Source organism: Sinohyriopsis cumingii, unplaced genomic scaffold (genome assembly GCF_028554795.1).
Source record: "Sinohyriopsis cumingii isolate HCF-2022 unplaced genomic scaffold, ASM2855479v2 utg002881l, whole genome shotgun sequence".
NCBI lineage: Eukaryota > Metazoa > Mollusca > Bivalvia > Unionida > Unionidae > Sinohyriopsis > Sinohyriopsis cumingii.
The window spans coordinates 113795-141361 of record NW_028316328.1 but is presented as its reverse complement, the minus strand read 5'-3'; the positions used below and the strand labels follow the sequence as shown (position 1 = coordinate 141361).

General features: G+C 35.1%; 1 protein-coding gene across 5 annotated transcripts; it reads left to right on the top strand.

Moving 5' to 3' along the window:
- Positions 1-8: 8 nt before the first annotated feature.
- LOC149770004 (gamma-glutamylcyclotransferase-like) lies at positions 9-15645 on the top strand. Of its 5 annotated transcripts, none has more exons than XM_089949539.1 (4): positions 9-131; positions 5349-5480; positions 7597-7712; positions 12799-15645. In XM_089949539.1, exons 1-4 carry the CDS (start codon positions 84-86, stop codon positions 13067-13069), a joined length of 567 nt encoding a protein of 188 aa, XP_089805665.1. In that variant the 5' UTR covers positions 9-83; the 3' UTR covers positions 13070-15645. The 5 variants fall into 5 exon arrangements, with proteins under 5 accessions (XP_089805665.1, XP_089805663.1, XP_089805666.1 ...); XM_089949537.1 differs by having other exon boundaries at positions 21-131; positions 7564-7712; XM_089949540.1 differs by lacking the exon at positions 9-131 and adding an exon at positions 160-336 and having other exon boundaries at positions 7564-7712.
- Positions 15646-27567: the final 11922 nt, after the last annotated feature.

Genomic DNA, 27567 nt, shown 5'->3' with positions numbered 1-27567 from the left:
CATATGATAACTATGTATTAGTACTTCCAGTTCAGTACCCGTAGTTCTAGTCTATTTTTAGAACATATTTTCCTCTCATTTTGATGGTGATAGAAGAGTTTTATTTATGCATGTTTGGTGGGGATTTAAAGGTAATTGTTTATTCTTGAGAATATGAGCTCAGGGTGTGGTTGTCCGTGTGTATTTCGGCGACAGTGCACAGTGAGTAATAAGGCCTTGGTGATGATCAGGAAGTGAAATCTGTGTTCTGTTTAAATGTTGCTATGACAGCCTAGCATATAAAAAAAGAGCAGGTCAGCCTTTGACAAGAACTTCACCGTAAAGTCATCTTTGAAGGTATTTTAGATTAGCATATGATTTTTATTGTGGAAAGGTCAGTACTGAGAAACAAATGTAGAGAACATATAGTAAAATTAATTGTGTTCTTCTGGCCAGCCAGAGGCGGCAACCGGATACTTTTGCCGATAGGTGGTTCCGAATCATTTGTTCCATCATCCCAGTCCCTGAAACGGTGCCTAACAGTTTGAAAGACTCGACTACTTGATTCTACTTGGATATACCTCAGTAACAAATTGGGCACGACAGTAAGGACAGAACGATTAAAGCAATTTTACTTTAGTATGTGCGAGAGTTTCAAAATCCAGTTTTGACGCAGTGCCATAACTCCCTGTTCTCGATATAAAGCAATGTAAGACAAAGCACATGTTTTTGTTTTAGTGCTATATCATCCCTCAGAACAAAAATATCGAGTGATGTGTCTTACGTTGTAGGACTAGGTATAAAGGTGATATTGGTCAAAATGGTTGACGCAATACACGAACCTTCTGACACTGGGTCAGAGAAGTATGAGGGAACCACAGGCACTTGATTTAGGGGGAAACTAGTGTGTACACTCACCAATTTATTATTGAGTGTTAACTGGTGATTGTACACACTAGTTTCTCCCTGAATGAAATGCGTGTGGAGGGAATATATCATTTATTATCGTCATTTGTTATCCATAGTTTGCTGTAACAACTGATGTTTCTTAAGTAATGAGAAGTATCAGTATGAAAGGAGTATATTTCTGAAAATTAAAGCTTAAGTGCACCTACATAAATATAGAGAGACAGACAGTCAATCAGGTCATGCAGGTTTTCAACACTATGTCAGTAATACCAACAGGTGTCATTTTTTAGAATTTGATTCAACATTTTTCTCTTTATTTGGTTCCTTACACATTTGGAGGCTTATTAATTTAATGACCCATAAGTCATCAATGTTAAAGTAGCCGGACATTTTTGGACAAGATCAGCCTAAAGGTGTGATCCATTATAATCCATATCATGTTGTGTTGTCACATGAAAGCTACACATAATAAACAAATTCATTCTACCCAATATTGTGATGATTAGACACAACATGCTCTTTTCTTGACCCAGTTTAGTATATGGCCACTATTGTAAAAATCCATGATGATTGATAATTTCCATCTGAAAGTTTCTTGGTGACAGTTAAGGTGCAGAGTATTTATCTGGATGGGTTAGACTTTGGTTAAACAAATTAAGTATCAAATCTTAAAATAACTTCTACTTAATTTAAGATGAGTAAATGCCCATACATGACCCATTTATGACTTACTATAGCTGTTCTCAAGGTATTTTGCATTTTGAAGGTAATATTAACATCTTTTTATTTACATTTATGTTTTTTCCCACCTTATATGCTCTGTCACTGATGACAGTGGTAACTGAAGCTTGCTGTTGAAGCTTGATATTAATGTAGAACAATAAATGCTTCTTGTTTTTAATGAAACAATTTATAGTTATTGAATTAATACACAGATTTATTAGAATAGCTATAATTAAGTTGGCAAGATGATGAATGATCTCAATATTGAATTTGCAATCCTCAAGATTTTAGACTTTTCCAGACATTTTATAAAAGAATCACCTGCTAAAATTGCTGAAATACCAATAGTTTATTATTTCAATAGTGGTGGGAACGTATTTAAGAGTAACAACAATAATAAGTTCATTACCTTTGTAATTTTTGTACCATTCATTTCGTTTTATTTTTTATATAATAATTACAGATAAAAATCAAAGAATTTTTAGTCTCATTCTTGAGTGCACAATTTTTATTAAGGAAGTAGTTGCATAATAATAATAAGAAGAAGAAAAGAAGACAGTAAATCATGTTTGCATTTATTGAAACACCAGAATTTTCTTTGCTATGATGATGTAGTATTTCTATAGATGAGGCTATATCAAGTTTGCACAATAGCAAAAGGGTCACAAACTCACCTGAACATCAGAAAGGTGCGCAGAAACAGGAAAATGTAAACTGTCACAGTGACCTGGGTTTTATATTATTATAATGCACAAGCAATGTAAAAAGTCTACATGAGATAAAATATGTAACAGTGACCTACTTGTGGTATGGTAGTGTAATACTCTTCAGGGTGCTTGCATATATCTCTTTTCATGATTATGAGTAACAGTTATAGAAATTTTACAAAAACAACAATACTTAATCATATAATATATATGTTAATAACAGGTCACAATGACCAATTTTTTTTTAGGACTGCAGGACTTAAAAGTGGCAGATTTGATGCAGCTTTGAATGCTCATAATGATGATCATTTACAAACTCTCATGTCAGAGGACTGACCTAACAGAATCACTCAGATTTCCTTGGCATTTACGACATTCAAATACAAAATATTTGAACCTTTTCTGTTGGTAATAAATGCAAAATATTGCTTATAGATTAAGTATGCACAGTAGAAGGTGCACATCAATTAGAAAAACTGTATAAATGACTGTAGCTGCACACCAGTCAGCAGAACACAGGATTTCCAGTTGCATACCTGTCACTCTCTGGGAGAAAAAAAAACAAACTCCTGATTTTTGGGGTCATTCCATGCCTACCTTCCGATTTCATAATATCTCCAGATTTTTGCATAGAACTAATGCTTGTTACATTATGTCTCTCAATTTTAATTTCTCCTAAAAGAATTCTGCATAAATAGATATATCTTATGTAGTCGATAGATGCCATGTTCTCTTTTATCTTCTTTGAATATTGTTGTGATGAAATAATTATTATCACACTTCAAAGAACTTTTACGAGAGGTCTAAAGCGCTCACCGTTCCGGATCACTGCCATCTTACCTCTGTCTGCGTGGGTTCGAGTCCAAAGCTCGGCTAGCGTGGGTACGTGGGAAATCCTGCCAGTAGCTTCTCGTGGGTCGGTGGTTCTTACCTGGGTTTTCCAGGGTTCTTCCTCCACCATTAATACTGGCCGCCATGTATAGCCTATCTTGTGCTGAAAAATGGCGTTAAACCCTAGAACAACAACAACAACAACAACAACAACAAAGAACTTTTATCTTCAGTAAATAAAATGTTAAGTTTAAGCATTATTTCTGTCATTTTGTGCATTTTTAAAAACACTTCAACAATACTAACAGCAGATAATAAACCACAAAAAAATTTTATCAGCAATTAGTTTCAATCCGAAGAATGATCACTGTGAATGAAGTAGCATCTCAATTCCCACTTAAGAAACTTACATGAGTGAACACCTGGCACTACCATATATATATATGCATGTTAATTAACATCATTAAATTAAAAGAAGGAATGCAAAAATGTACCACGCAGCTTATGTGTGCTCAAAAACACTTAATTCAGAATAAATGTTATTTAGTAATAATTTTAAATACCTTTCGAGTTGAGAATAAGGAAATATGGGATATAAAACATGGGGAAAATAGTTGCCACATGTATGGTAGCTTGAGACTACATATTAATATTTACCACAAAATAGCGCATTGGGCATAGTTTATTTGCCAATCAGTTACTGATACTTACATAATATACACTGTAGAACAAGATTTCTTTGAATTATATTGGAGGGCCAGTCCATTTTACAAAATATTTGCAATGATATGGATTAACTGTTAATTAGTTATGCTGTCTTTCTTGCTTGTTTACTTAAGACTAACCTTAAGCTATTGTGCAGATATTGTATAACGCAGCTGACTAGAATATGAAAAGAGGTCACATCCTGGAAGAAAATAAGACATTTCACATAAAGAAAGTGTGCATCCTTGGAGAATTGCACACATATTGGAACTGGAAGATCAACCAATATTTGGTAAAAATGAGGCTTAAAAAATGCCCTGAACAACCTCCCAATTTTAGGTCCCAATATCCTTTTCTTTTTAATTCATTCTCCATAATTGGCTTTTGAAATGTTGACAGGTATGCAGTTGGTATATTTCATCATCATGGCTAGCCAGCATGGCCATGTGTCAGTTAAACCTAGGAAAAAGGGGTGGCATTATTCAGTGGTAGAAAAGTGTGCCTGCCAGGTGTTTTAATACATTCCGCGTTACTAAGTCCGATGTTCAAGCTATTGATTATATATGATCATTCATGATACCTTCCTTGTATTAAGATGGAAGGTTCTAGAACTGAGAAAAGAACCTGGTCCCAGTCTGATGCCTGCATCATAGACTTACATCCAGCTTAGTTCATCTTTTTTATTCTTGGACATATCATCAATCAGATCCTCATACATGTAGCAAAGAGCATGACTGGGGAACATGGTTTGCATATCAAACTGGAAATGGTGATATTGGACAGCTCCAATGAAGTTTCCAGTCCCTATGTTATATAGTATTGGTGGTGGCTTGAGGAACCTCAGAACTGGTCATTTTGTCAGTTTATTTAAAGAATATTTGTAAATGCATCTTTTGTTAGTGGTGGTCAAGATTCTTCAGTGTGGCCAGTCAAAATTGGTTGGGCATTTTGTTATGCATACAGTAGATGACTTGATTACATTTTCAGGCTGTAACAACAATTTTTTATTTTCAATTGCACATATCTCTTACCTTTTGGGGGGCCCCGAGTGGCCGAGTGGTCTAAAGCGCTCTTCGTTACAGATCACTGCCATCTCACCTCTGTCTGCGGCGGTTCGAGTCTAGGATTCAGCCAATGTGGGTATGTGAGAAAGCTTGCCAGTAGCTTCTCGTGGGTCGGTGGTTCTTTCCGGTGTTTTCCCGGGTTCTTCCTCCATCATTAATACTGGCCGCCATGTATAGCCTATTGTGTGCTGAAAAATGGCGTTAAACCCCACAACAACAACAACAACAACTCTTACCTTTTGGTCATGTACTTTTTTCTGACACAAGCATTGCTATCACAATTAAGCAAAAAGAAATTGAGGTAGATCTGTAAAATAAAAGATGCAAGTAATTAAAACAAAGTAAAGAAAAGGCACATGTAAAAGTGAAAAAAAATAAATCCTGTTGTATGGATGCAAATAATTATAAATTTTATCTTTCATCATTTCAGAGTTTTGAAGGTATTGGCATCATGGCCAGACCAGGGAAATTTTTGTACTTTGCATACGGAAGTAATCTGCTGAAGGAAAGGCTAAAAATGGATAATCCGAGTGCTGAATTTGTTACAACTGCTAAACTTATGGTACTATAGGTTTACCTTCTTCGTAATTTTTCTGTCCATAGTCATTTAAATTTTATACTTAAGGGACAACTTTTTTCCATCAAATTTTTAAAAGTAACAACAATTTTAAATGCTGTGAAGAAAATATAGATTAAACCAGAATATACTTTGTGTGCCAAGACATTTCTCCATTAAGTTTTCTTGGTGACTGCCAAGTAATGGCCTTTGTGCACTACCCACTGCCATTCTTTGGTGATAGCAATTAAAACCAAGTAACAGTTGTATCCACTCCCAAAATCTAATAGAAATGGCTGAAGGAAGTTGCTGAAATATTTACCTGTTACACAGTTGGCAAAATGCTTACTGGCTGATAATTTGTTTTGTCCAAAACATGCCTGCCAGCCACTATGATTTTGGTGTAATCAATACAGTTTAATAGATATAATTACATTTTTATGATGGCCTGTGTATGGATTATGCTTTTGTGTATGGATTACATTTTCAGGTACATACACCTTAAAACACACAAACATACAGCAATCACAATTTACAGTGTCATTTTTAATCGATATTTGTGAGAAAATTCAGGAAAACAAGCTTTTAGCCACATGGCTAATGTATACAGTCATCTATTTTCCCAAAATGTTTACATAGTGTTCTGTTAATAACCATGCTCTTAGCATAAGAGATTTGTAGAGAACAGACTGGTTTCATGAAGTTGAATTCCTAGTGCTTGAATTTATTATACAAAGAAGCATTTTTGAACCAGTCAAGAAGTTGACATATTGACATAATTATCAGAGAATTCGGGCTCTGTTGTTGTTGCTCAGGAATGTTCAGTGGCTGTGGAAAGTGTTAGAAGAGTATTTTTAACTGGAAACATGCTAAATGGGGCAAATAAAAAATTAATAGTGCTGCTAAAATTGAAAGAGGACTATCTATTGTGTGCAATTCAGCTTTATAGAATTTTACCAAGCTTGTTTTGAGCTTTGTTAAATTGACTTTGTGATCAACCATATTGACATAAAAACTTTGACATCGAAAAGAAATGTAAATATCCTGAATACATTTTTGTTGTAATTAAGACAGAAAACTAGTAGATTACACTTGTTACATTCAGATTGTTTTTCCCCGCTGAGATTTCACTGGTGCCTTGAGATTGGCAGGTATGCTGAAGTAAAGAATCTTTTTTTATATACTTGCTCGTTTAATTTGTTTTGGTACTGAGTTTAAGAATTTTGGGCTATATATTATTAACAATTGCGTTCTTTGTACCAGTGCACTGGATCTTGAGCATGATGAAATCTTTTCATCTGAAACTTTCTCGATTTAAACTTTTCTTCACCGATAATTGTCATGAATTGTCTCAGTACATCTGTTGATCAAGGAAACTCATCTCCTTCCACTATCTATTGCAACAGTGGCAAAAATATTCATCAGAGCAATTTCAGACTTCTTTCTGATTTAATATCATTTTATTTTTCTGTTAGCGGGACAGTATTATCATCATTAGTACTGGTATAGGTTAGAGCATCTGCCTCGAATGCAGGAGGTTGTGGGTTCGCACCCCTGCCAAGTCATGCCAAAAAAATTGTACTAACAGCTGCCTAACTTGGCAGTCAGCATAAAGAGGTTAGTGTTAGGACTGGTCTGCGTGGTGCCAGGATAATGTGACGGGTGGGACATGATGCTACATGTTTGTGGCATGATGCCCCAATGCTAGATATTACTATAAACTTTCACACTGCAGACATTATAGAGATATGACTGATATATTATTAAAGCTATGTTAAAAATCCTAATTAAACACACAGACACACCACACACACACATAGTTTTATAGACTGCCTTTTAATTTTGTGACATTGTCTCTCTACTTATTCCAGTTTTTATTTGTTTTACACCTTGGAATCTTTCTTAATAACACCCTTGTATGATTTTGTTGGTTTTCTTTTGTTTTATTCCTGGACTGGTCTTTGCAAATTTTATTACAGTCAGTTTGCACAAAAGGCAAGTTTACTAGAAAATTGTACTTTCCCTGGGAAATTTGAACTTTACCCAAAATATGACAACATAGTTTAATGATATTATAATTGTTTTGGAGGACTATTCATTACAATTCCGCTCATATGGCAAGGATCCAATGGAATGCAGATGGAAAGGGGCGCCTGCCAGTATCTACCAAAGTTATGGGACCTGTGTCTGGGGCTGTGTCTGGGAGCTGGGGAATGAACACAAGGAGACATTGGATCGGTATTTTTAAAATTTTCTAAAAGTTGTAAAATTTGTATGATGATACAATTGTTAAATAATAGCATTAAAACTAATTTTGCATAAATATTTATGAACATTTCATATAGTCTTATTGTATGTGATTTTGGGGTTAAAATGTCGAATGTTTAGATGACTGAAAGAAGATATATATATATATATATATATATATATGTGTGTGTGTGTGTGTGTGTGTGTGTGTGTTTTATATATTTGTTTTGATTTTGATTTTGGGTACAAATGGTTTTCACACATTAAAATTTCTTCTGCATCTCAGACCTGTACCAAATTTGTGGATAGAGTGTGCTTGGTGTGAAGAAGAACCCAATCATGTTGGGGGTCACTATGATAATTTTGCACAATACTTTCATTTTTCAACCATGTATCTTCATGAAAGTTTTTGGATGACGTGAGATTGGGTATGAAATAAATCTACTGATTTTGGGGTGAGAAGGTCAGAAGTCAAGGTCACTTTGACTGAAAGAAGAAAACTGTTTTTCTGCATAGTAAGTTTAGTTCTAGACCATATACCATTACCGTGGAGCCACAGTGTGCTGGACTCATGACTGAAAGTGTGTGGGTTAGAATCTTATCAACAAATTTTCCTGGATCATCTCCATCTCCATGGTGTGTCCATGGATAAGACACTTTACTACAGTTGGGTGGTATTTCTAATTATGCACAGTGATAGTAATCAACCCTTTTGTAATGTAATACTGACAGATGATAAGAACGAATGTTGAGTTACAAAAAATGTTAACCATGTTCATACATTATAGATGTAGATAACTGGATTGTAATAGTTTGTCTAATGTCTTTCTTAATTCCCAGTGTCTAACATACTGATATGCATGGTATCTAGTTAGACAACCCTTTGTTTTCATTGATCTCTGGTGTAAAGAAGATATTTTGGATGCCTAAAACATTCTTAATTAGTTTTTTTTTAATCACCCATTAAAAAGTGATTATGGCAGCCAAAAGGTTCAGTTTGCATTGCATCACTTTTCACATGAGAAATTTATGAACTTCGGGATTTGCAGCCACAGGCCAAAATTTTGCTATGATCAGATTGTCAGCTGATACTAACTCCCCTTGATGCAAAGAAATAATATAAATGGTGCAGACTATAATTCTAAGAGTACAAATTGGACACTGCAGTCACTCTTTGAAAACCATAGGCAATTTTCAAAAGAGATATGTTATTTCAAAACAGAATAATTGTCATAACTAGTTTGTAACAAGTGAGAAAACAGTAGAGGAGGCTTCACAAAAACACTATAAAAGACTTCTGGAGGAAAAGTACAATCTTGTTGGAGAAAAAAACAAAACATGTTCAGATCCTGCTACTGCCGTAGAGTTTTGGTGCTATACAAGTTCCTAAAGCTGACTCACACCCAAAGATTTATAAGTTGATCTGCATACCTGGGATTCCCAACAAAGGATGTGAATAAACATTTATCATTATTCAATCTTACAAGAAAGCACCAGCATTCATGAAGTAATGTAAATCATAATTGAAGAAAAAAAGATAACAAAAAACTGAATAATAAGCAAAAATTCATCAAGATATTGCACAAAAGATAATTTATTCCAATGGAAAGGGCTTACCACGCAGTTCCTAATTGTAATTTAAAAGTTGCAAAATGCATGTACCATTTCTGAGTTCTGACAGATGTGTAGGGGAAGTTACCAATGCCCTCTAATTAATACCTTGGCACAGAGTGTATTGAATGTGATATATCCAATAGCACAATGAATTTAGGTGTTGGGAAAACAATATTCAACCCTACAACTCAGTGCTGTTACATTAATGTAGACTGTGTGACTCAGAATAACAAAGCAGTTAATGCGGTGACCAAAAACCAAACTCTGCCCTTATGGCCTATTTCATGCATCTTAGGAAGTTGTTAACTGTGCTGTAGTGCAAATATAACTATGGATATCAATGGATATTAATGATGAAAAATTATGGCCAATATATTGTCTATAAGAATTTAAATTTCAGTCTCACATAGATGTAAAAAAAAAGGTGACATTTGATTCAGATAGTACCGTATTTGCCGGCCTACAAGATGATGCTTATTGACCAGAAAATCTTAGCTTCGTCTTATACTCCGAATCGACGTATATATGGATTATGTCTTCCAAATTGCTTTATCATATTTTTCGTATAGAAAATAATTCTCCAAGAGTACGAAAAATGTGTAAAAATATTTCATTTTGGGGAAGAGATAGTGTATGAACAAATATAGGAGTTTTTTAAACAATTATGTGATATTCAGTATTAAAAATTAACATAGATCAGGTGTAATTGTGCTAAAGGAACATGCACTTGTAATGTACATTGTTTGTAATATACATTGTTTAAATTTAATTACATATATGTGCATTAGAATTTACTTGTTAGAAGATGAATAATTATGACACAAAGACATATTCCATTACAATTTTCTTCTTTCACCTGATGATCAAATAATCTGTATGCCCCATTGAGAGAGACAGACAGACAGAGATGTCTTCACGATTGTAAATCTGTATTATTCACTTACATGATGACTGATTTTACTTGTGTACAAGTGCAGTACCATATTCCATTATCAATTAATACCACTAGTTAAGCAATTCCTTCTAATTTTTGTTTCCACTTCCATTATTAAAAGAATCACAGGGCTTTGTACATGTAGTGGTATTTACATGTTAATATGCTACAGCTGTATTAAGTCATTCCAAGCGTACACCTATTTGAGGTCAAGATTATGCAGACCAGATCAGATTAGCAAGGCTGCCAGTAATGAAATGAAGCTACCCATGGGTATTATGAATACTGTACCATATAGTTAAAGGAAATGTCAGGTGGCTACTATTGTAAATTTCACAGCCAGTGACATTTTGGAACTTGCGGACAGAACGACACCAGTTTAAATTACATCTAGCATGAGCAAAGATAAAAAACAACTGCTGTCTAAGTACAGGAAGAGTACATGCACTTTAAAGAAAATCTTAATTGTTGGAAATGGAGAGGTCATTATACTTGCAAAGAAAATTAGACCTCATGCAAACAGGTCATTCTTGGAATTTAACCTAATGGAGACTGTATGGAAATAACTATTGTGAATATTTAAACATTGAAGGAGTATGGTTACGTAGTTATTTTCATAGTTTACATTTATTTTTCATTTATTAATGCTTTCTCTCTTTGACAAAAGCTTCAGCAACACGGGGGCAATAAGTTTAAAAAAACAACAAAAAAATCCACAAAGAGCTGAACTCAAGGTGCAAAAAAAGAAAAATGTGATGGAATACATATGCATCCTTCTCTCTGTATCTCTCTTCCCCCCACCCCCATCCACCCCCACCCTCGGAAAATGCATTTTAGTATTATTGATACAATTTCCCTATTGTAGGTAATCTGAAATAACATACAGTGATACTTTTAATATTTAGGAAACCCAAAGTTATTATAATTAAATTCCACACAGCATCACAAGTTTTATCCTACCTGTAACTCAGTAAATTTTCGGGCCAGCATCATTATATGTAGGTAAAAGTACATAATACACAGGTAGGATAAAAATCACGATGCTGTGTGGAACAAAGTGAAAAACACAATCAGAGGTGTTGATCTGGCCTTGTCTTATACTCAGCATCAACTTGTATAAGGATGAAAGATGGAAAGTTTGCCAAATTTGCAGAGTAAGCTATATAGCAACTATCACTGCCCGATTTCCGCATGTTATCTTTTGATGGTAAACACATACAAACTTGTGTTTAGGAACTTTAACAATAGTATGTAAATATAAATTTGTGTTTTAAGAACTGAATCGGTGATCTGGATATTTTAACTGCCTCTTGTACACTATTTCATCATAAAATTAGCTTGAAACTGCTGTAAGTGAACCAGGCCTAACCAGGAAATAATTGCAGACAATGCTTATTAGATTGTCTGTTTTTGTAAATAATCTGGCAAATATATTAAGAAAAATGTACAATTCATAGAAAGCAAAGTCTAGGTATTATGATATTTAAGATTTAATTTTAAAATGCAATTATGTAGGTCAGAAACATATGGGACAATGTTATGTTATGGAATGCATGAAAAGTGTTGCAAGGTCAGACTTGTTTTCTGACTTGACTCGTATTTGTGAAAATATGGAAAAAAAGCAGCAAAGCATATACTATTTAACCATTGCCAAAAAGTATGTAGACAAATTAATAAACCACAAGTGTGCAATCCTATCAATGGACTGTTGTAATGAAGCTATATAAAGTGAATGATTACATTATGAAAACCACTCCTTCTAAAAATAGATGGACCCATTTATGTGTTGATTTGGTTGGAAAGAAGGATTTAGTTTTACTATAAAGGAGCCATGTTTGTAATTTTATGCAGTTTAGTGTGTTATGTATGAATAGTTACGGTAATGTTTTATCCGCAACATCAAAATTATTACAAACAGTACAATCTTAAGACACGTGTGCATTTTCCCTCATGTACATGGTAAAGGGGTTGTTTCAAATGTGTTTAGAAATCTTTGAAAGTGCCATTATTGTGAACTTTTTAGAAAGTATAGCAAAATAACACAAAAAAAAACAAAAACAAAAATTGATTAAGAGTAGTTGATTAAGCATTTTTATTTACTTGCAATTACAATAATGTAATCTGGTTACTCAGTTAAAATTTGTTACAAGATGTAGTTTCTATTATTCTCGTTTAGAGTCATATAGTGAAAATAACTTTAATTTTTTTTACTTGAAAATAAAGTATTGCTTAAATCATATATTAAATGCAAATATGAACAGTGAGAAATAAAGGGTATAATTAAAATAAGAGAACACACACGCACACATATATTGCGTTTCTTGCTTCGCATTCACTTCTCCCTGATGAGCTCTCACTTCTCCCTGTTTTGTCCAATAGAAGTCACTTCTCCCTAAATTTCAAGTCTTAGCTTGACCCCTGGTCTCATGTTTTATATCAACAGTCTTTTGTCTGGTTTGCTTAAATTCGTATTTTTCTCCTCATTCTTTGTATATTCAGGTAATAAGAGAGTCATTATTTATATTTTAGGCAGGAAGGAGTTCATGCAGACGTCTATGAACCATTAGAAGTGGATGTCTTTTCCCAACAGGGCCAAACCCTACATTGCAGAACATACATGCTCAGTCGGTCAAGTGATGAATTTGATGCACGCCCTTCTCCACAGTATTTGGACATAATCATACGTGGAGCTGAGCAAAATGGACTTCCAGCAGACTACATTGCAGAACTGAAAGCTATAGAACATAACAACTACCAAGGAAATGTTGATATCTATAATCAGATTTTACAACTTCTATGAAGCTGATTTTGTAGCATACGTCTCCTTCTTGGATATTTTAGCATCTACAGAATAAATTGTATTTTTATCCTGACAGATCTGCGGAATATTGTAGGATTGTAACAAAAGAAAATAATTTTAAAACATATTGCTAAGGGCCCATCCATTTAGTACATATGCATAAAATCAGCCATTTTCAACCCCCTTCCCCCTCCACATCATTGCATGGTGTACTTTTTCTACCTTCCTCCCCCATCACACATTTTTGCTTAGTAACCTTCCACATACACACACACACACACACACACACACACACACACACAATTTCTCTAGACATATTAAAATCAGACATTGCAAATATTGGATGCAGATGACACAGTCTTGACTGCAGTAGATTGTTCTTGGAACCAGAAAAGAATGGTGTGCAGTCTGTATGCTTGCTTACATCAAGAGCTTCTGTCTGCTAACAAGCTAACAGTGTTAGGGACCTCCTGGCAACAATCAGGCTAAAAATTACAAATTGATGAATGAAATGAAGTTCTTTGCATTTTTTAATTGATCAGCATCCTTGATGCTTTTCAGTATTAAAATCGGTTGGAGCTACAAACAAACAGGAAAGTGTGCGAAGACTAAAGGTTGTTTGTTGCTGGCTAAGAAACATAGGTTTTTCTCATAGTAGCTATAATATAGTTTTTGTTATTATACGCATACATACTACTTGGTCTTACTCCCCCTTCCCATCCCCCATCCCATGTACACATATGCAAACTTCAAATCTTCCTCTATGCATAAATACTCAATGGATGACTCATAATGTGAACATTGTTCAATGGCATTTTATGTTTTGTCATTCAAATTAATGTATTGGACCAACTTTTAGCAAATATTTAGAGGAGCTGTTGGGGTCAGTGATTAGGATGTGGGATTAAAAACTGGAAGGGTGCAGGTTTGAATCCTACCATCGGACCAGCCTGATTCAGCTACCTTGGTGTGCTCTTGGGCCAAGCACTTTACTCCAATTGCCTCAAATAACTGACTTGTTTTGATGTGCCATAAAGCACAACACCAAAATCAAAGTAAATATTTAGTGTTGATTTGGGAACTGCATTGGCAATGAGAAAGACTGGTAGTACAGACTGCTTTACTTTCACTTTTGCTGAGGAAAGTTCAGAAGGCTGTAATCTATTCATTAACCTTTTTATTATTCTGCATTTTTAAACTGCTGAAACAAAAAACTTATGTGAAAAAAATTAAACTCTGATAGCAAAGATAATTTGAATATTCAGATACCCACTGTTATAAAGGGAAATGGATTTCTCAAAGGTTGCTCATATTTATTTCTTATATTTATTTCTTATCTTTTCTACTTTTGGTAATCTTACACTAGGCTAAGTAAACATACTAAGGTACATTATGATACTTATAAACACAATAAGTAACAACTGTACAGTTAAACCTATATTTAGCACAAACTGATGGAACTAATATATGTTGCAAATATGTGTCTGGTAATAAGAGTAGTAAATTATACTTTGTTGTCAGTGACAATCAGTTGATCCTTAAGAAAGGATTTTCTATGTTTTTATATGCCCACTGTAAGACCATAAAAAACTACCATGATATGAGATCTGAAAAATGGCATTAAACCCTACAATGACAACAACAACCACCACCATTTACCATCATAAAACATTGTATGTAGCTTGTATTTGGGACAGTGAGAAAATCTACCAATTTCAGGCTCAAAAGGTCAAATGTCTAGGTGACAGCGACTGAAAAATAGAATACCTGTTCCCACAATAATTTTACTTAAATACCAGATACCTTGACCAAATTTTGTTAATTAATTGCATTTGAGGTAAGAAAGAAATGTTGATTTTGTGGTCAGAAGGACACTTTTTATAAAAAATGTAAGCAGTATACCAAATATTAATTCCAAAATAAATAACGTATTCAGCTAGGAGAGGAACAACCTGCCTGTCCAGCTGTTTTCTAAAAATAGTGTATTGTGTATTAGACTGACAATAATTCCAGGCAGTGCTGTTGCTAATTTCTTGGCTATAAAACTCCTACAAATAATTGCAGATGTTATTTATAATGATTGAGACATCAGCATTATCCACTATAACCCTAGGAGTGTACATAGCCCATGAATTAGTTTAAATAGGATAATGTGCGTGCATGTTCTCTGTATGATTTTTTTGTTGTTTGGGGTTTCAATACATAGGCTGTACATGGTGGCCAGTATGTCTGGTTGAGGATGAACACAAAAAAAATCCCAAGAAGAACCACCAACCCATAGTATTTATAAATGTGTTTATGATATTTGGAAGTTAATTTTATCAAATATTATTTGTTTATTAAATTTTACAGATGTTTTATTCTTGCTGGTACAAAGAAGTTTCTTTTAATAATTTAGCTATTTTTAGCTCAATGTAATATAAATTTTGTTAAGCATATGATTCAGTGTTAATGCAGTATTGTACATTCCTGTTATACAATTACTCAGGATGTTACAGTTCTTTGGATTCACACACAAGTTCTGATTTTCAGATGGAAGCTGAAGTTTTTAAATGAAATATAATGAACCCATCATATTTTCTCATTTTTTGTCTCATTATTTAATGCATCTCTCTCTCTCTCAATGTCTAAATGATTCTTCTTTATTATTAATTACCTGGATAATGATAGAGTTGGTGATATTTGCTTTACATCAGTGAAACTGGTTTATAGCTTATCTTTGGGAGAATTACTGCTTTAGCTTTTATCTTGACTATTTCATTCCATCTGTCTCTCTTTAGTGACACTGACCTTACTGAGGTAAAAGTACACTTGTATTGTATCAAATAACTGGCAGATGAGGTGGAGCTTCACATTTTGAAAGAGTGTGGATTTTGGACTCCAAATCAAGAGTCATCTTATCATCAAAGCAATTTCAATGGCCCATGATACAGATATTAAGGGTGCAGTTGTATGAACCCCTTGGTCAGTATATATTTAATTTTTTGCTCGCCAGGAAATAAGGCAAAGTGAGTTTATGGTATAGTCTTTTGTCCATCATGTGTTGTCCATTCGCTATTGATTTTGACAACTTCTCAACAAAAAAACAAACAAACCACGGAACAGAATCTGACCAAATTTGAAAGAGAGCATCCTACATACATATCTTCTAACTTGTTCAGCTGACTCTCATCTGTCTCATTAGGTTGTTATTACTAAATATATAAAATCCTTTAAATGGCTTCTCAAAATTCATTTAAAAGAATTGAACCAAATTGCCAGAAAGCATTCTGACATAGATGACCTTGAACTTTATAGAAGTGATGCTGATTAACCTCAAAATATAGCTGCTGTTGTAAAGAAAAGAAAGAAAGAATCTGTGAAACACCTTAACTGCATCTGACCAAATTTAAAGAAAACACCTTGCATGAAGGTCTTTCAAATCTGTTAGTGGTGATGTGGTGTGTTTAACACCATGGTGGCCAGTATAACTGGTGGAGGAAGAACCTGGAAAACTCCAGGAAGAACCACCTTCTTTTTTATCTAAAGAGTTATTGACCAAAGATTTAGACATGCTAGTCTGCAGTATCCTTACATAGGATTCTGTGTTGTTTTGGGGACTTCCACACTTCGGCCAGTTACAGCGATCAAAGTCTTGAGATATATTCCCAGTGTAGGAAATAGTTTCTTGAAAACCAGTCAATTACAGCCTCAGTTATTGTGCCTCAATTCTATAAGTTTTTATTTGTTTCCTCCCCCACCATCTACAACCTGTCATATTCCTACTTCCTTATCATATCTGATGTTAGGATTGAAGATTTAAGCTAGTCCATATATCTGGGTATACTTACCTAGTTTCGTTGTTACTACCCATGCAGTTGTAGATCTATGAATTATGAACACCATTAATTCTCATCTTGACTGAACAACACTACATGATGCTTTGTGGGGGTAGGTGGCAGGACTTGATAGCACTCATCTGATACATATAATGCCTATAGATTTTTAAGGAGGTAGATTGCACATGGACCTCTTTTCAACAGTACTAAGTTTGTTAGGATGCGGCATCGTTTTTGGGGAGTAACTGATTGCAGTCTTGTGATGAACTTGTTGTATTGTGTCCTTTAGATTTATTCCCATTGCCCATTTTGGGAGTGAATTTTTCTGATGTTGTTGACATAAACATAGAAACATAGAAACATAAAGCATAAACCCTGGCAAAGAGGATATACAGTTATTCCTTGGTTCATACCACAGAGTAACCACTTAACATGTACAATGAATGAAAATCAACATTACTTGTTTGGACCAATTTATTACAACCCATAAGGAAATGTAAGCATTTAAATATATAATATATTTAAATATATAATATATATAATTTCAAACATGAAGCAAGAGAATCTGCCATGTTTGAATCTCCTTTGTATTTGGTCTAAAACAATAAGAAGAGGAACATTATCACTAATATACAGTGCTGTAAATAAGTACCCCAAAGTTACCTTTCCATTCCAGTTTAAATACACATAAATTTGCATTTAAAAACTAACATGTCAGTTAATCAAGTGAGTAATATCAGGCCAACTTGTGATATATTGTAATTCGTCAAAGAAAAGAGATGACAGAACATTTTATACACAGTACTTTACCCATGGCAGAATTTGTAGCCATCGTTTAATTCTGACACGTTGAATTAAATTGATATCATTGGTGGCAAAATGTGATCTTTTTATGTGATCTGTTAATACCATAATGATGGTCAGTGTGGTCCACTGTGTAGCACTGTATAGTTCCAATTGACCGATTAGAGTTAGGCTGAAAGGCATATGCAGTAAAAGAAAAATTATATATTTAGCATGCAACATTTTGATCAAGGATTCTTTAAATAAATTGAGGTAAATGTGTGTCTGTGATTTGGATTTTTAAAGTAGCTTTAACAATTTTTCAGTCATATCACTATGATGTCTGCAGTGAGGCAGTTGATAGTGATGTCTAGCACTGGGGCATCATGCCGCTGATATGTAACATAATGTCCCACCCAGTCATATGATCCTGACACCAGGCTGACTGTTAAAAGATAACCGGGTGGGATTTCAGATTCATAACAGAACACTTTTGATGGTGATACAAACACAATGTTTAATAACAAACAACTTGAATGAGCATTATGATTAATATGTGTGTTTATATGATCCAAATATCGGATCAATTAACATAAAACGCATGAATTAATGAAAATACAAATAAATGACCTGACACAGTACAAGAAGAAGGGGTGAATGATTCACAGTGATTTCACAACGAAAAGATTGATGTGTTTTACTCAAATAGTAAAAACAAATGTAGTATTTTACTCATATAGTAAAATGTTTTCACTCAAATAGTGAAATTATGTAAACAAAAGGGTCAGATATGCAAATATCTTTACAGTCCCAAAAAACACACGGATTTACAAATCCCAAAAATTAGCCCACAGCTAAAAGATTACATGTATGGAGTTAGACACTCCATCACCAGCACACTCAGCTAGCAGTCACACTGGCCAATCAAGCCGTCAGTGTTCCAGGTTGGTCAATCAAGCAATCAGCACCCACCAATCTCGGTCAGCATCGCCCGATCACTTGCTACTTGACCAGCAACACTTTTTACTCAGCTCTATGGCTGCTATGGTTTAGCTTCACAGCTGCTATGGTTGACTTCAATGGTTAGCACTGCAGCTGCAGCTGGTACCACGTCGACTCCAATAACTCGGGTTAGCTGAAACTACATCTAACACGATGTACTAAGCATGACACGGGCATATACAATAAAACTTTAATGACATTATATATGCTAATTTATACAGATTACATTATTAACACAATAATTACAAAACAACAAACAGGTTCAGAAGTAAATCTAACCATGCCTGACAAGAATCCTTTGGTACTAAACATTTCTTAAAAATGCAGCTAAGTCACAAACCAGAATAGAAAATATTTGCATTACACTGCGTAAACCGAAGCTACAAAACAAACATATAAAAATAAACGTGGTAGTACAATAGTTGTAACTTAAACACAAGAAATTAATAATTCACATACCTTTACAGCTGAAGATGTGAAAGCCCTTAAAGTAGACCGCTCAGTTACAAGACGTTCTGTAATGTGAAGATTTAATCTTACGTTGAGGCATTTATACACTGACGAAGTCGTAATACATTGTCCATGCGCTGGAAGCTTTCGGTTTTTCCCATTGAAAGCACTTCGCACGTGTGGCATGGGTTGAACTGAACTCACTATTTCAAAATATTGTACAATATACATAAATCACCCTCGGGTATCGTTGTACACGAAAACGAAACCCGAGTACATGTATTTAATAAATAAAAGGATTTATACAATTCCATGACCGACCAGTCCTAACACTAACCTCTTAATGCTGAACACCTAGCAAGGCAGCTGTTAGTACCATTTTTAAAAGTCTTTGCCTGGGGTTTGAACCCACAACCTCCTGAATCCGAGGTAAATGCTCTTACCACTAGGCCACTGGAGTGGTCACAACTGATGTGAGTTATGTTTTACCTCAAGGGAAAATTATAAATAACATTTGAAAATTTAAAAAAATCTTCCACCATTCATCAGATAAACTATTTTGTTCCTTTGAGGGAGGGGTAGGCAAGTGGTCTCTTGAATGGAAACTGGTGGGTGTCACTAGAATCTCCTGCATATTAAGTGTTTCTAGGCAAAACTTACTCTTGGAAGTGTTCCATTTGTTTCACACTCATTTTGGGTTGGGTGCCAGCTTGACGCCATCTCCACCCCCACCCCATCTGCCCTGGTAAAATGTTTTTCTTTAGGCATACTTTTTTCCCTTTTTCTTCACTTTTATTTGTATTTAATTTATTGTTTTCATTAACATTTGTTCCGACTAATTGTGTTTTGACATTCAGAACATTAACTTGTACTCAATTTTATGTACCCAGTTACATGTGCAATTAATTTCTTATTTTGCTGATAATTAAAACTTCTCAATCACTTTTTATTACATATTGACTTCATACTTCATAAATGAAATTTTTAAATTGACAACCTCAGCAACATTTACATAATCTCATAAGCTTGTTTCCTCTTGTGTTGTTAGTAATATTTTCACTGTAGGTGCATGTTCTCTATCAGGAATCTTTCATTGCAATCATAAATTTTCTGCTTCGCTCAACTGTTAATTAAGCATTGCACTTGATCTGTTGTTCCCATCCGTACTTCTTGGTACTTCTGTTGGTTGTCTTTGTTTACAGTAAGTTCTAACAGATATTTTAGGTTTTTGTTTTCTTATAAAAAGGTAATATCCATTTATTGCCTTGTGTGTTTCCATTTGAATCTGACTAATAACTACTTTTCAGTCTGGCCTGCCATAGTGCTTGGAGCTAAAATTGATCTGATGTTGCCATTCACAACGTTTTAAACTGTTTAAAAATCAAGATTTCATAATAGACTATTTTACACTTATTTCTTTCCAGTTCATATTTTAATTCATCCATTCCAAGCCTTAATTTACATCTTGTACAAGTTGAGAACCTGATGTGAAATAGTAGGACCTTCACTTGGAGCAACTATATTGTCAACTTGTATTTGAACTTGTGCATGTATTACATAATCATCTGAATACAATGAATTTTCAATTATCAAAATCATCACCTCCTTCTTCAGCTTTTATGATTTATTTAAATAGCTTAAAATTTACAAAAGTCTAATAGGAATAGAAAAGGATTTTATGAAAGACAAAAATAGAAACAACTCCACCTACTGAAACTAAACAAGAAATGTTACCAATTACAAATGAAACACACACAGATAAATGGTAAATGAAGTTTGAAAAGATGACAAGGAAATTGAGAAGACATGAAATATTTTTGATGATGAAACTGGTACATTTTTTAAAATATTGCCAGATGTTTTACTTGAAAATCTTTGATTAGCAGATTTCTTCCAACTGACATCTTTTCAGCATTTGCAGAATGAGCTTAAAGATATAAGCATGAAATCAAATGTTAAATACTTTATTGGATTTTGGCACTCAAACTGGGATTAAATGTATTTGCACCGCATTCAAACATATTAATTTTAAAAAGGTAGAAAATAATGAATAAATAATGTGTACTGTCTGCTTTGTTGTTCGTGTGTGTGTGCCTGCCCCTAACCATAGTTATCACAAGAGTTGTCATTAGAGGAGTTGCTGATGATGTTTACAGGACAGATTACAGGGGCAAAGCATGCCAGGGGCTCATGCAGTATTCTAGCAATAAAGTTATTAATCTTGGACACAGAGAAGGCTAAAATGAGGAAGAACCTAGAGTTAACAAGAAACCTGAAATGGTTTCTTCACAAAAGGAAAAGGATCCATGCAGAGTTGAACATTACTGGTAAAAAGGAAAATGTTCACAATAATAAAGAGAGGGAATGAGAGAGAGAGAGAGAAAAAACAAGACAAAACATAAGAGAAAATAAATGATACAAGATGACAAAGCTCACATAAAAATTATTTTATCTGATAAATAATGGCATAGCTGTTTTAGCCATATTGTTCGTTTGACCAATTAAATTGCTTTAGTTTTAAAGTTGGTGAGATAACGAAGTCTGTACACAACAAGTCATTAGAGATCAAAACAGTTATAGAATAACAGGGGAAACATTGTCTGTTGAAAGCATGTCGTTAGAGAAAAATAAAATCAACACAATTATATTTTGAATACCAGGAGAATACTTGTATAATCCTATGAATGCTTTGATAATTTTGACTAATGAACATCCATAGATTTTACCTGTTGATTTTTAATGATTGAAGAAAACAACATCATCAACACAATTTATCATACAATAATAATCTCTGCTCTTACCATGGCCTAGTTAATGCATCTGAAAAACATTGATGTTTGTAGCTTAAGGTATTAGAAAAACTGATGTTTGTAGCTTAAGGTATCTGAAAATTGCTGATGTTTGTAGTTTGCCCATCATCATCATGGATATTGAAGCAACTGTAACCATATCACTTTTTTTTCTGGCCAGTGTTCCAGTTGACTACATAATAGCCGATACACTTTTACCTGACAGAATAGTTACTTGATAAATAGTGCATCATCTCTGAAGGAAAGTGAGTTCTTGCAGGCCAAAAGAGTCAAATTTATCTTTTAAAATCAAACCAAAGAAAAATTACATGTCATCTGTAAAGCAGAATACCTGCAGCAGAATCCGAAAACTATAACAGTATGACCTAAACCATATACAGATCTAATCAATCCAGTTACCACTCTGAAGGATGAGGTTGATTTACATGATGTTAATGACCATTTAAAGTGATTATGGAAGAGTACAATCAACATATTGAACATGAACACAAAAGATGAAGATGGGGAGTTTGAACACTCTAAAACAGATAATAGACAAGTTGCTAATAGCATCTGTATGGTACAAAGCATATTGATGAATTAGATAAAAGGATACCAATTGGAATTTCAATGTTTTGGAACGAAAATTTAGAGAAAAAAAGATGCATCTGAAACAACTAGATTAAATGATGCTTATATCAAGTTCATTTAATGCAATTAAAACAAAACTAGATGGAAATATAAACATTCAAATATCAACACTGAAAGATAAAATCAATAAAAATACCAAAAGGAGACATTACCTGGATGTATAATGATTTATGACTTTCGCATTGCATCAGTTGGGTCTGCATCTGGAATGGTACTATAATAAGTATGGTGTATGAGATGAGATTTCAGTTGTTAAAAAGATAAACTTGCTAGAAATAAACAACTGGAGAAGGAGTTGCTAAATATGATGCAAAGTTTGAAGTTAATGCCCAGAAAGTTAGTTACACTCCATCCAGTTTTGCTGAATACAAGTTGCACACGATAAATGCTTTGCAGAAAAATGTCACTGGTTTTAAAAAAAAGATATTTGTACTCCTTGTTTACCAAAAACACTTTATTCATCAGTTTAAAAAAACAAAACTACAAGAATATGTTCACTGCATTTATTGGCAGCTTGTTGTCTGAAGTCATTCAGTTCAATGTAAGATTTCAGCCAATATTGTTTTTCATAAAGATAAATGTATATCCTAGTTCAACATAAAACTTTAATTTCTGTAGAGAATGACATTTACCTTAACATTTATCTTATTTTTCAATGTACATAACAGTTATGCTACAGTTGGTTCTTTATCCCTGTAATTATCTACGAACTTCTTCTGTAACTTTGATCCATAATTTTCATCTGGACACATTTTCTTTGGTGTCCTTGAATGGATCACTTCACTGATTGCATCAGTCATCTGTTTTTGCATTCTACTTTAGTGTCTAAGAAAATCGTTAATATTTTTTGATGAATGTTACATGCTTTCAGTATTAAGCAGCATTAAAGCCTAAACAAAAAATAAAATGTTTGCTGATATCATTCTCTGACATTTGCATAGGAAGACAATGCTATCAGATATAACTGGGCAGGTTCTGGAAAGATCGCTTGCACTACAAAGTCCACATGTTTCTTTAAAATCAAACCATTTCCAGAAAAAGCTATATGTCATCCCTTTTTTTAGATATTTTTGACAAGATGAGTGCCTAATGTGAATAAAATTGTCTTGGTGCATCGGAATTTATCATTACTGCACTGGATTTCATCATCACAAATTTGAAAAATTAAGAAAACATATAAGAAACTTAATTAGTTTAGTAAAACCTTGGAGAGCATTAAAGGGAAAACTCGTTTTCATTAATATAGATATAAGGAAATATTTCACGAGTGTAATTGAAACACTGTATTGTCTACTATACAAATGTAGATTTTCTTTTTGCATGGCTTTTCTTTCCTACATGTGCCAATGCAATTAACGCATGCATTACTACATCGATAAAAATAAGTTCCAAAAGTTTGCAATATCTTTTGAACAGCAACTATTTTCAAAGTTAGATTGTACACAGCTTCAGAAATGTACACCAACCATAATAATATACACCAACCAGCTATAATATAAAAAAACTCTACATCAGTTGAATTGCTGCGACAAAGTATATGGACAAACAGCTAGTTCTCCAGGTGGCCAAGGCCAGCTGCATAAACATGGCAGCAAATAGAGTCATGGGTCTGACGGCCTGGCTGGTGACCAATATGCGTTGAGAAAAAAATAACCTCGACACCACTGCCACAACCTGAAACCACTATGCCCCACCTGCTAGTGGCGCCGATGCAGTTAAAGAAAAAAACAATCATTGATGCCGCCATAGCAACCTTAGAAATATATATAAATTGCCTGGACACGAGAAGGCTCTTCAAGGACAGCGATGGCATGGCCGTTCCCCTAGACGTGATCCCATATAGATTCGTGTCACATTTGCTCAGCCTCAGTTCGTAAGTCGTGTATTAACTAAGGTATTATTACAAGCCATGGTTTGATGTCTAAACATTGCTGCAGGCTAGAGTTAATCTCTTATGCAAGGTTACTGTGACTAAAGAGAAGACCCAACATCTTGAATCAGCACAGGCGTTGGATCACGCGACTTCCCACCTATGTGTTACAGCTAAGATCAGAGGAACCTGCAAGGGACCGGGGCATGTTCTAAATCTGTCCCCACGTGGACAGACAGTGAGAGGACATTGTCCGCTAAGTTTGATTCGATTGGCTCAAAAAGACAACCAATCAGATTTGAGATCAAGGGTGTGATAACAGTTTTGATCCAAATTATAACTTCTAACTAGCAAGTGAAAATTTAGTCTTCCCTAGGAAGATTGCTGAGCAAATAGGGTTACTCCAAGGAAGCCACTCGTAATTTGGTGGTAAAACTTAGGAGATTCTAAGGAAAGACAAAGCTTTGTAAAGGAAGCTTTTGGGGGACAGAACTTCCGGTTCAGTTGAGTCCTGAGTCTCTAAGAGGGGAGACGGAAGTGAGACTAGCAGAGCAGTCGGAGTTGACAAGTCTAGTCAGTGGAGAGAGTCAAGGAGGAGGAGGAAAAGGAGTCGAAGTGGAGAAGGAGGAGGAATATAGAGAAGTCGAGGAGGAGAAGGAATTTGGAGAAAGTTGGGAGGAAGAGGAGAAAGAATTGGAGGAATAGGAGAGAAGAATACACAGATGAGTAGAATACAAGGACAATACACAGATGAGTAGAATACAAGGACAAGTGGAAAGCTATCTCACACTACTAATCAAATGATGCAATAGGCTATCACAGGGTCGAGCAGAAGGAGAGTACTTGGGAAATTTTAATCATTTGACTATTGAATTGTCATTAAATTTTTATTCGTTGAATTTAACTTTTTTGTATCTTTAATCATTTAACCGTCAGTATTGCTGACTGGGGGTTCGGAGCTTTACATCTGTCTTTCACTAATTTAACTTCCAACCAAAATCAAGCCTGTGTGGGACTTGTATAATAATTTAAATAGAATATTGGGAGCACCCCACCCCAACCATAACACACCTACCACAGTGGCAGCATAACAACCCATCACACCACAGATCATGTGCGTGGTGGATTATGTTAACCCCTAGATGTGGCAACCCAATCATATGTTGACCATGTGGATGCTTCCTGCCTAAATGTTAATGGAACCAACACTATGGAAGTCTCCCTAAATATGAACGCAAACAAGATGTGATCACTAACACTGGGGCTCGTATCGTTGCTTACAATTGACCAGTCATACATGTACTATATAATAACTAAATAGTACATGTATGACAGGTCAACTGTAAGGAATGATACAAGCCCCTGTGATCACAAAGGCATGTGTGGAGGTGCCCGTGTGACCAATAAACCTCACAGTCTTATTTTTTAACATCATCTTCATTCGTGCTGACTAGAACAAAGGTGTTTGTCCTGCTAATTTAGATTGCAAAAATCCTTCGCTTGGTGACGGAGTGTGGGAGCTATATTTATGTGCTTTAGTGGGCACCTGCTGATGCAGAGAGTTTGCTGTAGCATTTGTCAGTTGGCAGACACGTCGAATATCAGGAAAATGGGGAGTCGTTCTCGAAGCATTGAGGATCGAGGGTTGTCCAGCAGACTGCTGGCATATGTAATATTTGGGGTTGAGGCACCTGGTCTCTTTCTTGTGTGAATATTAACTGCTACAGGAAATAAATACAAAATGGTCTCCTGAAAGGAATTACTAGTGACTTCGTTGACTGAATTAATGGATGGGCAACTCTTAATTATAAACTGAATATTTGAATATCATTTAAGAATAACATCTTAATTATTTCTAAGAACTGTTTATGTCCAATAGGTTTTTAACAATCATTTCCTTGCATCCAAACTTTAGTTAGATTGGAAGAATGGTGAAAGTTATAATAAACGGCGGTATTTGGGGCTTTAATTCAATTTTGCATTTTAGGAAATGGCCCATGGATATCAAAACTTCTCATATTTCATTATGACCGTTACCACCACCATCTTTTATATAAACACCCACAATTGACTTTCTTTATGTGTGCCACAGCTGCCAAATAAGAGGTCTCGCATTCGAAACTCGTGGCAGCAATCCAATTTCTTTTTAGTTGTTTATTTTTTTTTTCAAACTTTTCTAAACTCACTCATCCCTATATATTGTTGGCTTGACTTCACTTGTGAAGATTTAGGAAGGGGGATGCTCACGTCTATTGCACGCACGCTGATGGCTAATGGGGAAATGTCTGGGTTGTGGTGGGTTCTCTCGGTTATTTCTCTTTCGAGGTGCCCCTCTATCATGGAGGCCAGTGGACAGCTCACCAAATAGTGCGATCTTTGGCATGCAATGATCCTCCATCCTGAACACATGCTCTGCCCAGCGTAGCTGTATCTTGATGAGCGTGGCCTCAATGCTGGTGATCCCTGCTTGTTTGAGGACTTCAGTGTTGGTGACAAAGCCACTCCAGTGGATGTTGAGGATGGTACGGAGGCAGTGCTGATAGAACCGTTCAAGGAGGCAGAGGTGGTGGCTGTGGGTGACCCAGGATTCAGCACCATATAGAAGGGTGGTCAGTATGACAGCTCTGTAGATGCTGACCTTTGTACCTCTCTTGGGAATGGTGTTGTACCACACTCCCTTTTTGAGTTTGCTGATGACACTGTTTGCCTTGGCCAGTATGTTGTATATTTCTTTGTCGATCTTGGCATCAGAAGATTTCACACAGCCCAGGTAGGTGAACTGGTGGACTACATTCAGCTCTGTCTGGTCAATGAAGATGCTTGGTGTCCGGTACTCTTCCCTGGGAGCTGGCTGATGAAGTACCTCAGTTTTCTTTAGGCTGACCTCAAGATCAAAGAGCTGGCAAGCTTCTGCAAAGCAGGATGTTACGCGTTGTAAGGCGGCTTCTGTGCGGGCAACAAGGGTGGAGGTGTCTGCAAAGACAAGTTCTCTAATCAGTTTTTCCAAGGTCTTGGTGTGGGCCTGAAGTTGTCTTAAGTTGAAGAGGTTGCCATCAGTAGGAAATCGGATATGGATGCCATCTTCGTCATCAAGGTCTTCTGTTGCCTTTTGGAGCATCATGCCGAAGAAGGTTG